The 15,995-nt window shown below is 36.6% G+C and overlaps 2 protein-coding genes across 2 annotated transcripts; one reads left to right on the top strand and one right to left on the bottom strand.

The window, feature by feature from the left end:
- Positions 1-397: 397 nt before the first annotated feature.
- Positions 398-2,806, top strand: LOC142530417 (2-methylpropanoate--CoA ligase CCL4-like). The gene has a single exon (XM_075636253.1). It carries the CDS (start codon positions 553-555, stop codon positions 2,452-2,454), a length of 1,902 nt encoding a protein of 633 aa, XP_075492368.1. The 5' UTR covers positions 398-552; the 3' UTR covers positions 2,455-2,806.
- Positions 2,807-10,797: 7,991 nt separating this feature from the next.
- Positions 10,798-12,716, bottom strand: LOC142530969 (2-methylpropanoate--CoA ligase CCL4-like). The gene has a single exon (XM_075636922.1). The coding sequence runs from the start codon at positions 12,598-12,600 to the stop codon at positions 10,951-10,953; it is 1,650 nt and encodes a 549-aa protein (XP_075493037.1). The 5' UTR covers positions 12,601-12,716; the 3' UTR covers positions 10,798-10,950.
- Between the last annotated feature and the right edge of the window lie 3,279 nt (positions 12,717-15,995).

Genomic DNA, 15,995 nt, shown 5'->3' with positions numbered 1-15,995 from the left:
CACATTTATCATACATATATTCCTTGTATGAATTCAATATCTACCAGTCCCATATAGATAATTAATGGACCCTTATAGTATATTTTAATTCAGCATGATATATAGGTTTAAAATATTATAAAATACTTATTAATTATTAAAAAATAATTAAATTCTTGAAAAGCATTCATGATTATCTCGTTCCTCGATTTAGCTTTTAAAAAAGGGTTATGTTGTATATACACATTTCACTCACCTAACTCACTGGACATGACTGAAACATAAAAAAATTTAACATCAAATAGGTGAGTGTAACAATATTGTTGTTTATATGAGCAGATAGTTGTACAACATATCAAAACTATTTATATATATATATTTAAAAAAAAACTGACCAAAATTTATTCGTGCGAGTCCCCACCTGAACACCGCAACTCCCACCCCAACGGTGTGCCTTGTAATAAATGCAAGCATCAACTAATGCAACTAAGCAGCTACATTAATCTTATATTTTTACGAAGCATATATGCTTCATAAATCAAGAAACAAGATTGCAGCTAGCAAACCAGAATCATGTATCCACTGAAGCAATCTCCTGCAAATTATAATTCTAGGCTTCTTTTGTTACCAGATTTCCAAGAAACACACACCCCCCCGTGGAAGAAATCATGGAAACCGACTTGTAAAAAATATAGTTCCGGGGCTGCAACAAAATGCATCATTCAAACTTCGGAATCCGTGCCTCTCTTGAATAACAAATCTGTACCTTTAGTTCAAGAAACTGAACAATTCACAGAAAGCAAAACGAAGCGAAGATCTTGCGCGGCAAATTCAACTCCTCTCAGTCCTGTGGGGTTCTTGGAAAGGGCTGCTGTTGTTTATGGAGACTGCACTTCTGTTGTTTACAAGGAGAAAACTTATACATGGTCTGAAACTCGCGCCAGGTGTGTGAGATTGGCTTCTTCGATCGTGTCGCTAGGCATCAAGAAAGGCGATGTGGTTTCTGTAGTGGCGCCCAATATCCCTGCGATGTGTGAGCTCCATTTTGCGGTTCCTATGTCTGGGGCGATTCTTAATAATGTTAATCTTCGGCTGGATGCAAAAGCGATCTCCAATCTGCTCCAGCACAGCCAGTCTAAGCTTGTATTTGTTGATTATCAAGCATCTTCTTCAGTCCTGGAAGCGGTTTCTTTGCTTCCTCCGACTCTGCAGCGCCCGGTGTTAGTTCTGATCGCAGAAGATGAAGATGATAATAAGATCAATGGGAGTGGGGATCATTACCAAATGATTTACGAGAAAATGGTCGAAACTGGTGATCCGGGGTTCAAATGGATTCGTCCAGACAGCGAGTGGGAACCGATTACGTTGAATTACACCTCCGGCACCACCTCTGCTCCGAAAGGAGTGCTGCACAGCCACCGAGGAGCTTTCTTGATAGCAATGGATTCCTTGCTTGATTGGTCTGTTCCGAAGCAGCCGGTGTACCTGTGGACGCTTCCTATGTTCCACGCCAACGGGTGGTCCTATGCCTGGGGAATGGCCGCCGTTGGCGGCGTTAATGTGTGCCTCCGCCGTGTCGATGGACCCTCCATTTGTGAAGCGATACGAAAGCATAGAGTAACGCATATGTGTGGTGCACCGGTGGTTCTTAACATGATAACTAATTACCTCGGCGGGAAACCGCTCGATAGTCCGGTTCAAATCATGACCGCCGGTGCACCACCTCCCGCGGCGATTCTCGGGGTCGCGGAGTCATTGGGTTTCATCGTGAGTCATGGCTATGGGTTAACGGAGACCGGCGGGCTTGTCGTAACATGCGCGTGGAAGCAGGAATGGAACAATCTGTCAGCCCTGGAAAGGGCCCAGCTGAAATCAAGACAAGGAGTGGCAACCATCGGATTCTCGGAGGCCGACGTAGTCGCGCCCGAAACCGGAGTTAGCGTGAAAAGGGACGGAACAACAATCGGCGAAATCGTGTTAAAAGGTGGATCTGTCATGCTTGGATATCTCAAAGATCCACAAGGAACTTCGTATTGCATGAAAGATAATGGCTGGTTGTACACCGGAGATGTTGGCGTGATTCACCCTGATGGATATCTAGAAGTGAAAGACAGATCCAAGGATATCATCATCTGCGGCGGCGAGAATCTTAGCAGTGTGGAGGTGGAGGCCGTGCTCTACTCCCACCCGGCGGTGAACGAGGCGGCGGTGGTGGCGCGTCCGGACACATTCTGGGGAGAAACGCCGTGTGCATTCGTGAGTTTGAAGGAGGATGTGAAAGATAAGCCAACGGAGAAGGATATAAGGGAGTTCTGCAAGGCGAGGCTGCCGCTTTATATGGTCCCGAGAATGGTGGTTTTCAGGGCGGAGCTTCCGAAGACTTCGACAGGAAAACTTCAAAAATTTCTGCTAAGAGATATGGCGAAAGAGTTGACCCCGAAGACGAATGCGAGCGAATCCGACAATCTCCATTAATGGAGTCGAAGGTGCTCTGCAATAAAATAAATGATTATGGGAATATTTACTCAAACCTCGAATATATTATCTTATGTTTATCAACTCCCGATGATTATGCCCGAGTAAAATGCAATTCCTCTAGCTTTAATTTATTATTAATAAAAAAAATGTGTTGTTTGTTGTGATTGAAAAAAAGAAGAAGAATGAAGGCAGTTTACCGGCATAAGAAAAATCGCCGTCCGGCCATTCATTTACCGACATGGATTTCTTGCATTTGCTCCAAATATTTGATTTGAAGCGAGGAAATTTATTTGAGAAATGATTCAAAAAAGTTGATGTGTTTAGTGATAGATACTATTTATCCGATAAATGATTGAAAAATGGTAGATGTATTTCATTTTCCAGTACATTTAACTAAATTCATAAAGGTGGAAGTTTATCCAGACAATTAACTAAAATGTTACACTTGAAATCCATGATTTCCAATCAATTTGGGACAAAAATTTGTCTGAGACAGTCACACAGGTCGTATTTTGTAAGACAGATCTTTCATTTGGGTCATCCATGAAAAAAATAGTTTTTGTGTTAAAATTTAGCATGATATTTCACTCTTTTTTTATGACATGAGAACTAAAAGTCGTTATTTTTCAGTGCCTATTGGAGCCGCTATTATTATTATTATTATTTTTACTTACTCTAGTTCAGATTTTATCGACTTTCTTCATTTTTAAGGATATGCCATTTTGTAAATTTGGACAGTTCCCATCGTTGTCCAATAACCAGATAATGACCCTACCGCTGTATAAATATCAATCAAGAAATGGGCTGAAAATCCATTTCTCTCGTGGATTCAAAGAACAAAAGTTTTCGCGTTTCTTGACCCAAACCCGAAAATTTTGAACAAATTAACCAACCGAATCCACCCAAACTTAAAAGTTTATTTAAATCTCAGCCTAATCTTAGAAAGAGCAAATTATCAGAATTAATCAAACTTCCATCATCCTATATTTATGTACAAATGCAAAAAACAAGCGTGATATAATATATATATAATATAGAATAAAAAAGAATAGTCTTGCTATATATGCATAGCTATTATTTTGATTTTCTAGATAAAAAATAATTTTATTATTAATAATTTTATCATATTCATTTGACACTTCTTTCCTTACCAATTATTGGAATGAAGTAGACCAATTATTTTCATTATATTTTTTAAGTTTAGTTCTTATCTTATTCTATTCCAATATATCAATTGTGGTTATAAAGTTTAGAGAGAGACCATTTACGTATTCCAAATTATCAAAATTAGTCTATCAAAAATATGTGACGATTGTAGCTGTGAAATTTGTAGGTTTGGTTAGTTCAATTAAAACCATACATTGAAGACATATCAATAGCCTTCCAAGGAATATTTCTACAATGACAAATAAGCACCGAGTTTCATTGTCACATGTGGTGGGTAATACACCGAAACGATGACGATTATGATGATAATATAGTACCAAAAATATGAAATTAAAATAATGATCAAGAACACAAGGATTTACGTAGTTCACTTAATATAGGCTATTACGTTCACAGAACTATTGCGAATATTTATTAGAAGAAATATTATAAGTGTACACAAAAAACATTCAATCTCTCACAATCTCAACCCTGAGTATAACCGAGAAAATAATTTATCTACCTCGCACAAGAAAACCTCTCAACACTAAACAAAAAAACCTTTTTCTTTTTGCTCTCTCAATTCGGGATGCTTAGAAAGCTTGGATGAGATGATTTAAATAAGATATGAGTGCATATATATTTATAGGCCAATTACATTGTGTGAACATGAATTAATTTAATGTGTGAACACATGAAACCTTAGCCATTACCTTTGAATGCATGCATCCCAAGTTAAGTTTCCAACCTAATTTGTCCAACTTTGATTGTCAAAGTCCTTCCAATCCTTTACATTTTCTCATTTGAAGATTTGATTTCAATCATGTCTTCACATCACAAATGCAGCAGCTCGTATCTCTTTTATTATACTCGCAGTCCGACTGAAGTTGAACACAACTTTAGTTTGTCAATGATTACCGTCTTCCTGCCATCGGGGTCACAACCTATGTCGGCATCAGCAAAACCTTGTAAAACCAATTTTGATCTCCTGAAGCATAAAGATAAACTAACAGTACCTTATAATCCATTTAATTGCTTCACAGTGTTGTTTTTTTTTTTGGATCGCTCATAAATCTGCTTATAACTCCCGCTGCATGTGATATGTCAGGTCTTGTGCATACAATTGTGTACCCGAGGCTTCCGACAATAGAAGCATAAGGAAACTTATTCGCATAAGTCTGCTCCTGCTCCGTCGATGGTAATTGTGCTTCAATTAGTTTAAAATGACTAGCAAAGGAGTACTCACAGTTATAACTTCATTCATATTAAATCTGTTAATCACATTTTTCATGTACTCTTCTTGAGATAAATTCAAGATTTCATTCACTCGATTTCTAAATATCCTCATTCCAAAGATTTGTTTTGCAAAGCGCAAATACTTGATAGCAAATTATTGTGATAAATCTTTCTTGATTTTATCAATCTCATTCAGACAAACTCTATTATCAACATATTATCTACATATATTAGTATAATGATATAAGAACCATCAAGGTTCTTCACATAATAACAGTGATCAGCCTGACACATCAGGAAACCATTATTACTCATGAATCCATAAAATTTCTTGTATCACTATCTTGGAACTTGTTTGATACTGTACAAGCTCTTCTCAAGTTTGCACGTCAATTTTTTATTTCCCTCGTATTTCAAAGTCTTGTGGTTGCTCTATATAAATTTCTTCATCTAGGCCACCATGAAAAAACATCATTTTTACATATAACCGCTCTAGATATAAATCTTTTTTTGCCACTAATCCGAGAACAGTCCTGGTGGTGGTTAACTTAATCATTGGAGAGAAAATCTGTTCTTCTTTTAACCGGTACACCCACTTGTTATGTAATGCTTTTTGTCTTATGGAAGTTCTGTCAACTCCTACTTCTGGTTGGATGACAGTAAATCCATCTCATATTTCATGGCTAACTTGTGAGGCCCAGGGCCGAAGAGGGCGGGGGGTGATCGCCGTTGCCATGAGGTTGCACGGACAATGAGCGGATCCTGACAGGCTTCTAGGTGGAGGGAACATGAATGAACCGATCCCACACCGAAATGAGACGGATTCCGAGACTGTTCAATGTAATGGACTGTACAGTTGAAGAGGGCTTAAAAGATTTGATTGGTACTACTCATATCACGAAGGTGCATATTCTTTTCGGCAGCTCATCACATAAGAACTCCAAAGTTAAGCGTGCTTGACTTGGGGCAATTTTGGGATGGGTGACCTCCTGGGAAGTTTCCAGGGTGCGTGTGAGTGAGGACATAAGCACGCTGAAAAGACTCGTCTTGATACAGTGAGTACAGTCGTCGAATCTGGGACGTTACAGTTGGTATCAGAGCCAACCTCTCTTAGTACGGTGTGGTTTGGGGCGAACCAAGCGGAAGCTGGTGGGCATGTGAGGCCTGGGGCCGAAGAGGGCGGGGGGTGATCGCCGGTGCCATGAGGTTGCACAGACAATGAGTGGCTCCTGACAGGCTTCTAGGTGGAGGGAACGTGAATGAACCGATCCCCACACTGGAATGAGACGGATTTCGAGACTGTTCAATGCAATGGACTGTACAGTTGAAGAGAGCTTAAAAAATTTGATTGGTACTACTCATATCACGAAAGTGCATCTTCTTTTCGGCAGCTCATCACATAAGAACTCCAAAGTTAAGCGTGCTTGACTTGGGGCAATTTTGGGATGGGTGACCTCCTGAGAAGTTTTTCAGGGTGCGTGTGAGTGAGGACATAAGCACGCTGGAAAGACCCGTGTTGATACAGTGAGGACAGTCGTCGAATCTGGGACGTTACATAACTCTCACTTGGTTGAATCATAATTTTGCGTTGCCTCTTCATAGGTCTCCATTTCACCGTTTTATGTCAGCAAAATATAATAAAATGCGGGGGAGTATCTCTCAAGTGGTCTAATTGTTCTCAAAGATCTTTTGAGTTCAATCACAGGAGTTTATGAGTCATCATCACCTTGTGCAGTTGCTTCTTCATCTTCCTGGTTATTGCTTTTCGATTCATTCAAAGTAATATCTGCCAATGGTTCATCAGTGTTATTGACTTCAGGACATTCATCTCCATCTCAATGGCTTAACTTGTACTTGTAAAATACTTGCTCATCGAAGATTACATTTCTGCTCTGAATGATCTTCCGATTTTGGTAATCCCAAAAACGATAATGGAAGTCATTATCTTCATAGCCAATAAAGAAACACTTCTTTGATTTTGGATCAAGTTTTGTTCTGCTAGCTGAATCAATATGAATATAGGATAAATATCCAAAAACTTTCAAGAAAGAAAGATTTACTTCTTTGCCGCTCCAGACCTCTTCGTGTATTCTACAGTCAAGCGGTACCGAAGTCCTCAGTTGATCATATATGCTGCAGTGTTAACAACATCAGCTCATAATGATTTCGATAATGCAAAGTGCATTCTCATGCTCCTAGCACGTTCATTCAGAGTCATATTCATCATTTTAGCTACACCTTTCTGTTAAAGTGTACCAGGAATGGTTTTCTACATCTTTGATCCCGTTCTGCGCACAATATTTCTTGAACTTTCATATTCACAACCATTATCAGACCATAAGCACTTCACCTACAATTTAATCTCATTCTCAACCATGGTTTTTTTTATCGTTTAAAGGTCTCGTAAAAATTAGATTTATTTTTCAGAAAATAAACCTAAGCTTTCCGGGTTGAATCATCAACAAATATGACATAATATATCTAGTCTACAAGAAGGTCACATGAGATGGTCCACATACATCAGGATGAATGAACCAGTTTCAACTTTACTTCTTTCGGTTCTCTACAACCTTTTGAAAAGCTGGTCTTTTTCTATTTTTCAAGGTCTCATAAACATCAGATTTATTTTTTAGAAAATAAACTCAAACTTTCCGGGTTGAATCATCAATAAATGTGACATAATAAATTGAGTCGACAAGGATGTGACATGAGATGGTCCACATACATCAGGATGAACCAGCTCCAACTTTGCTACTTTCAGTTCTCTATAAATTTTTGAAAAACAGATCTTTTTCTGTTTTCCAAATATATATCTTTCACATAGCTTGTGTTCAACGGTTTTTAATTCCCGTAGCTTCTCGTTTGATACAAGTATCTTCATTATCTTCTCATTCATATTCTAAGTCTATAATGTCATAAACTTGAATTAGCTCTAGCATACACATCTGCTAATGTATATCTGCAACTGAAAGCCATATAAAATGTTCCAGATTTCTTTCATGAAGCAACAATCATGGCTCCTTTTGCTACATGTCTGACTTCGTTGTCACACTGAGATCAGATTGCTTGTCAATTTTGCTACATGTCTGACTTTGTTGATTTTCCAGATATGTCTATTTGACATCTTTACATGGACATCACCCATACCACCAACTATTTCCAAACGTTTTCCATCAGCCAAGAAAACTTTAATGTAATCGCCAGTGATATAATTATCGAATATATCACGATTACCAGTTATACAAAATGAAGCTCCTGAGTCCATAACCCAATAATCAACGGGTTTTTCAAAGATAGTAATAGAGTATCATGTACATCTTCATTAACAACATTTGCATTGTTATTTTTTTTTCATTTGCATTATTCTTTGTTGATTTGCAGTTTTTTTTTAAGCAACAAGTCTCACCACAACTCATGCACTTTAGATTCTTTTCAAACGTGTTTTTAACTTTTCCATTTCTTGACTTGGATCAACCACGCCATCGGTTAAAACTGTTTTAGCAACTTCTGTCACTGCCTCTGTTCTCGAGATTTAGAGCAGATATCAATGACGTTCTTTCACGAGAATCCATCGGTATTTAATATCATTCAATTATAATTTTCTTTTTTCAACAGAGTTGTTAACCGTTGCCTGCATTGGTTCCCAAACATTTGGTAAAGACTCCAAAAGAATAAGTGTACGAATCTCATCATCAAAATTAATTTCAACTGATGTTAGCTGAGAAACAATCACATTGAACTCATTGATGTGTTTAGTCACTGAAGCACCTTCTTTCATTTTCAAGTTGAATAACTTTTTCATGAGATGTACTTTGTTGTCTGTTGATGCTTTTTCATACAGGTCCAATAAAATGAACATCATTTGAAATGTGTTTTCGCCACGTTATGTGTCGCGTTCTTCGTTAGATTCAATCGTATTACACATAAAAACTGTCGCTCAAGGAGCTCCCAGTCATCATCCTCTATATTTTCCGGCATCTTTCATAACAAATGTTGATGCAACTTCTTGCTATACAAATACTCTCTAGTCTGTAACCGCCAAAACAAAACATCTGTTCCGTCGAACTTGCTGATTCCCGGTCCCAATCCATCATCTCCGACAATTGCTTCTTTAGCCTTAGAAAAAAATCTCAAAAAATCTTTTTTTATGTGGAAGATCAGACAAAACTACCACCACAAAGCATAATCAGAATTATAAAAAATTTTACAACAAAGCTATGATACCAATTGTTGGTAATACATTGAAGTGATGACGATAATATATTATGGAAAATGCGGAATTAAAACAATCAACAATAACACAAAGATTTACGTAGTTCACCCAATATAGGTTACGTCCACAGAGCTAATGCAAATATTTATTTGAAGAATTATTACATGTGTATACAAAAAACATCAATCCCTCACATTCCCAACCCCGGGTATAATTGAGCAAACAATTTCTCTAACTCACACAAGAGAATCTCTCAACACTAAAGAAAAAACCATTTTTTTTGCTCTATGAATTCGGGATGCTTAGAAAGCTTGGATGTGATTATAGAAATGAGTGATGAATGCATCTATTTATAGATAAATTTCATTATGTGAACATTAATTAATTTATTGTGTGAACACGTGAAATGTTTTAGCCATTACTTTTGAATGCATATATTTAGGGATATAAACGAACCAAACTATTCGCGAACTATTCGGAACTCAGCTCGATAAAAATCATGTTTGAGTTCGTTTGTTAATTATATGCAGCCAAGTCGAGCTCGACAATTAAAACAAATCAAGCTCAATCGTGAGGATATTCAGCTCGTGAGCTCCCAAACATGTTCGTTAATAGGTTTGCGAGTTTGAACTCCGCTTATTTAGGTAGCTCGTAAGCTTGAGATCGAGCTCGATCTCGGCTCGTTTATGTTTTTTAAGTTGTTATGTTAGTTGTTTTGGCTATTTATGAATGAATTTATAATTATTTTATATATATATATATATATACAAGTTCAAATTTGAGCTCAGTTGTAAGTTTTACGAGCTCGGAAACGAGCCGAGCTCGAGCCACGCTTGTTAAACATTAGCTAATTTATTATGTGAACACGTGAAATTCTTTAGCCATTACCTTTGAATGCATGTATTTAGGGATATAAATGAATCAAACCATTCACGAGTTATTCAGAACTCGGCTCGATAAAAATCACGTTTGAGTTCGTTTGTTAATCATATCCAGCAAAGTCGAGCTCGACAATTTAACCAAATCAAGCTCAATTGTAAGGATATTCAGCTCGTGAGCTCGCAAACATGTTTGTTAATAGGCTCGCGAATTTGAACTCGGCTTATTTAGGTGGGTCGTAAGCTCGATTTCGGCTCGTTTTTGTTTTTTTAGTTGTTTTGGTCATTTATGAATGAATTTATACTTTTATGTCTGATTTAAAATTAGTTCATAGATATATTTTTTTTTTAACAAGCTCAAATCAAGTTCAAACTTGAGCTCAATTGTATGCTTTACGAGCTCGAAAACGAGCCGAGCTCCAGCCACGCTTGTTAAACATGATAAATGATAAACGGGTTTTTAACGTGATAAACGGGTTTTTAACAAACCAAACTCTAGCTTTTTGTGAGTTTAATAATTTCAAGACAAGTCGAACTCGAGGCTCGAGTATGATAATAAAAGCTCAAATCAAACTCAAGTTTATATCAATTATAAACGATCTAAACTCAAATATAATACTCGATGAGTGTATTTGAATCGTTTATATCCCTACTGATACGTTTCAAGTCAAGTTTTGAACCTGATGTACCTAACTTTGATGGTCAATCTTTCCGAGTCTTTACAACATTTAACTCTAAATAAATTCTTATCTTTACTCATATCTTATCATGGACGATATGTCACTAACTGATATTGAAACCGAAGAGCTTCGGTTTGATCTTAGATTTTATTATGTTCTTTTTAAAATCTATCAATTCACAAATAAATGAATTCAAAAATTAATAATCTTCATTAACATTTATTTTCGATTCGACCAAACCTTAAATCTGTGTACTTCAACACTCGTTCGATGACGGATAAATTTTCAAGAAGTTGACTTTGTCCTATACGATTCCGATACTCCGGACCGAGATGATCAACTAAAGCCTACTCATCTTCGACGCCCCCATCGCCGCCGCCATATTCCTTAGCAAGAATTTCTGTATTTTTCCGGTGGAGGTTTTAGGCAGCTCATCCTTAAAGACCACCGTCTTCGGCACCATGTAGCGCGGCAGTTTCTCCCGGCAAAAAGCTATGACGTCGCTCTCCGTCGGCTTTTGTTTGATGCCCTCCTTGAAACTGACGAACGCACACGGCGTCTCACCCCAGAACTCGTCCGGCCGTGCCACCACCGCCGCTTCGTTCACCGCCGGGTGCGTGTACAAGATGGACTCTACCTCTACGCTGCTCAGATTTTCTCCACCGCTTATGATTACGTCCTTTGATCGGTCTTTGACTTCCAAGTACCCGTCTGGGTGCATCACGCCAACATCGCCGCTGAAGAACCAGCCGTTTTTCATGGATTTCGATGTGCTTTCAGGATCTTTAAGGTATCCCAGCATTATGCATCCACCTCTCAGTACAATTTCTCCGAGAGTTTTTCCATCTCGAGCCACGCTCTTTCCTGATTCCGGATCGATTACATCCACCTCCGCCATTCCTACGGTCCTCACTCCCTGTCTAGCCTTCAGCCGGGCTCGCTCTGCCGCTGGAAATTTGTTCCAGTTCTGCTTCCACGAGCAGCAAACGACCAGCCCTCCGGTCTCCGTCAGGCCGTATCCATGAGATACAACAAAGCCGAGTGATTCTGTTTTAAAAAGCACTGCCGCAGGAGGAGGCGCGCCGGCGGTCAGAATATGAACAGGCCTTTCCAGTGGCTTTCCATCTGGAACATTCGACAGCATGTTGAGCACCACCGGCGCGCCGCACATGTGGGTCACCTTGTGTTGGCGTATGTTGGCGTAGATAACAGAAGCGTCGAATTTCCGAAGGCAGATGTTGATTCCACCGACTGCAGCCATGCCCCAGGTGTAGCTCCACCCGTTGGCATGAAACATTGGCAGAGTCCACATGTAAACAGGCTCTTTAGGAACGGACCACTCAAGCAATGAATCCAGAGCAACAATGAATGCTCCCCGATGACTGTGGACTACCCCTTTCGGCGAAGAGGTTGTTCCAGACGTGTAATTCAAAGTCAATGGATCATATTCAGATTTTGGAAGAACCCAATTGAAATCCGAACTACCCATCGACACCATCTGTTCATAACTACCTTGAAAATACCCTTTCTCCGCCGGATATTCCGAGTCTCCTTCTGTGATAATCACAAGCAAAGGACACCGAAAACCACTGGGGAACAGAGACAACGCTTCGAGAACCAACGAAACCGATTGATGGTCGACGAAAACAAGCTTTGGTTGAGCATGGCGAAACAGGACAGAGACCGTACGTGAATCAAGACGCAGGTTGATGGTGTTGAGCACCGCGCCGGCCATGGGTACGGCGAAATGAAGCTCATACATGGCCGGGATGTTCGGAGCCAGCACAGACACCACTTCCCCCGGGACGATGCCTAAAGAACAAATCGAGGACGCCATTTTCAAGCATCTGCGGTAAGTTTGAGACCATGTGTAGGAGATGGAGTCGTAAACGATTGAAGGGCAATCAGCATAAACTGTGGCGGCTCTCTCAAGGAAGCCAATCGGCGTCAGGGGGCTGGAATTCGCAGTGCTGGGCTTCAGCCGATCCATGAATCTCTGGTTCACGTGCGTTGAAAATGGAGATTATGAATTTATGATGAAGTTTAGAGTTTATCGAGATTCCTCTTGTTATTAAAATTGTAAAATTGGCATACATCTTTCGTATATATATTAAATATATTATTTTTTCATTATACATGAATCGAGTCTATCCATCTCATCGTATAAATTCAAAATTTTATATCCTACCAAATGATTAAAATCACATTTAAACCAAACGATAAGATTGTGATATATACAGAAAAAAATTTCATATAAAAATAATTATTTTAGAATTTATGAAATAATATAAGTGAGATATATTTAAAGTACATATAAATAATTTTGAAGGGAGTGTGTTTCACATTTAGTAAGATAATAATATAATAAAATATGGTTTTTTTTTGCCAGAATATACATAAAAATACAAAGACTTCATGGACAACAAATCACGGTGTTGCAATCAAGAAAAGGAGTTTTTCTTGGAAAATTTATGGAAAATACACACTTATGGCAAGCAAGTTCAGTCGACCAATCACAATCTTGCCACGTGTTTTTAATGAAATTATTTGCTAGTTATCTTGCCTATAAATTTTTTAATCTTGTATATTTGTATATAATAATAATAACAACCCGAGTTTATAATTTATATATATTTAACGAGCAGATATCTTGTGAGACATTTTCACGAATCTTTTTATGTGGGACGAATCAACCCTACCAATATTCACAATAAAAATTAATACGCTTAGCATAAAAAGTAATACTTTTTCATGAATGACCCAAATAAGATATCTGTCTCACAAAATACGACTCATGAAACCGTCTCACATAAGTTGTTACCATACTTAATTTGAGTTTTTTAATTTAAAATATCTATCATTCCTTATTTTGAATGCTAAAAGTCAATATATATAAATATATAAAGTCGGATAGGATTATTTAATCTGACTCGATTCATTATAAAATATTATTTTTTATATTTATTATATTATTTTTCATTGTATACATGAACAGATTGACCAACTACTATTGTTAGGAAAAAAATCATACACAATAATTACATTGATGGCTTGATGTGTTCTCGTGTCATTCTTCCTAAAACACCCCTGCATAAATAGCCACCTTCAATTTTTTTCCCAATTTTCTAAAACACTTATTTCATGTAATTAATAATATACATATTATTTTTTTCATATTTTAAAATTTTAAAAAAATTATGTTATTTATATATATATTTTTATATTTTTATGAGGAAAAAGGAAAATTTTCAATAAAGAAAAAATTATGCCAATACGATACACTGTATATATATAAAAAATGATATTTCACATTAAATTTATAAACATAATAACATATCAAAAGCAAGAATCTCCAATTACATATGAAATGTTCATTAAAAGAAGACAAAAATGTCAGGTTAGATGTAACGTAAGCAAGGACCTCATAGTTGGGGTCAATAACCTGCTACAAAATTTTCGACTCAATTTAAATAAATAAATAAATATATATATTAAATCTAAAATTTGTGTGAAACGATCTCATTGATCGTATTTTGTGAGACGTATATTCTATTTGAGTCATTTATGAAAAAATATGTGTATTAGTTTTTATTGTCAATATCGGTAGGGTTGACATGTCTCACAAATAAAGATTCGTGATACCGTCTTACAAAATACCTACTCATATATTAATTTAAGATTTCAAAAAAATATTTATTCATTCAAATATATTGAACAATAGAACAAGGAATAAGGTACTTTAGTCGGATTTGGATCATCTGTCGTGGGTAAACGCAGAAGACTTGGAACAATATAACAAACAGTGAAACTACTTACAATACAATGTGGCAAAAAAAAAAAAATTTTGAATTTAGGAGAAGTAATTGCAACATTATATTTTAATTATCCCTTATATTTATTTGATTAATTTTATGACTTAATTAAAGGTTGTTGATTTACGGAGTGATGGGAAATTTGTGATATGTATTTCATCATTAATAAGTTTAAATGTTTTGAAAAGTGTTGACTACGACTTAATTAGTAATTTAATGTATTTTTGTAATATATACTTCAGAACTTTAATATATTTTTGTTATATACATTTCCGTTATCTAAGTTAAAATATCATATTTTATCGTAGATCATAAGTTTGTGAGGGAGAAGGCAACATGACATAGCTTGCTGTAGACGATCAACATCATAAAAAAAACTCAGACGAATAATCGAAAATCGAAAAGGTGAACATATAATAATGAAGCAAAGGCAAAAAAAAAAGGGTAACGTTTATCTTCCATTTTGAAAGGAAGCTGTTGATCATAAACGGACAAAAAATAAATTCTAATATGTGTATCATATGTTAGTGTTGTGGTATGATGTTGTCAACATCATGCACAACATGCAGCGGAAATTGATTATTTAACACACACGTAAAATTTTAATAGATAAACACTAGATTTAAATTATGCACAAGTATTCGAATTATGCACAAGTACGAATACTTGTGCAATGCCTAATGACAAAAATTCACTAGAAAATTATGTAAATCGTTTACACCAAAACAATATTAGTGAAACGTCCAGTACTACTCGTTTTTCTTACAAATGTATTAGAATTTTTTTCCTCTATTAATTCGGCCGAATGCCTATACATATCTATATATTTTTAAATTAACTTTGCACCATTTTAAAATAAAACAACAAACTATATTTGAAAATCCAAATGAAAGAATTCAAAACATAAAATCGTCACACGTTTTGCCAAACCTAAACTATCAATATTTCAATAATATATAAACACTAACAACCTCTCAAAAACCACTTAAAACCAATCATAATAGTCATAAAAATCTTTAACATAAACTTTAAATCATAAATGCGGAAAACTAACGCTGTTCCTCGGGTCATGTGCACCTTCAGTCCAGTAAGATCAACCATCAAGACCTCCACTAACATCAACATCATGTTCACCTGCATCAATCACACCTAGTGAGTCTAAAGACTCAGAAAATCATCTTTTTGATAACGAATAATACGTATACAATCACATGCAACAGTGAAATTACTTTTACTTAAAATAACATTTCATAATCATGCATCAATATAAACATTTTCATATCATCATAAACATATTCATTTTCATCGTATACGTATACGTTTTCCTTTTCGTTGAATTCAGATCGTTAATTGTGACTTTCATATTAAAAGTCGATGGATCCATCTACATGTAATCACAGTACTGGACAGCAGGGACATCAACGACACTATCACTCGTCAACTGAGCATTGGCCTTACGTATCATCGTATCATCATATTAGTCACAATTTACTTCACTTCCTTCAACATGTCGTATTTTCATCACTTTATAAAATTCTTGCATATAATAATCATTTTTCTTTTAAAACAAGCA

The sequence above is a fragment of the Primulina tabacum genome, chromosome 17 (assembly GCF_025594145.1).
Source record: "Primulina tabacum isolate GXHZ01 chromosome 17, ASM2559414v2, whole genome shotgun sequence".
Classification (NCBI taxonomy): Eukaryota; Viridiplantae; Streptophyta; class Magnoliopsida; order Lamiales; family Gesneriaceae; genus Primulina; species Primulina tabacum.
Note: the sequence above shows the minus strand (reverse complement) of the source record. Positions and strands in the feature narration are given on the sequence as shown.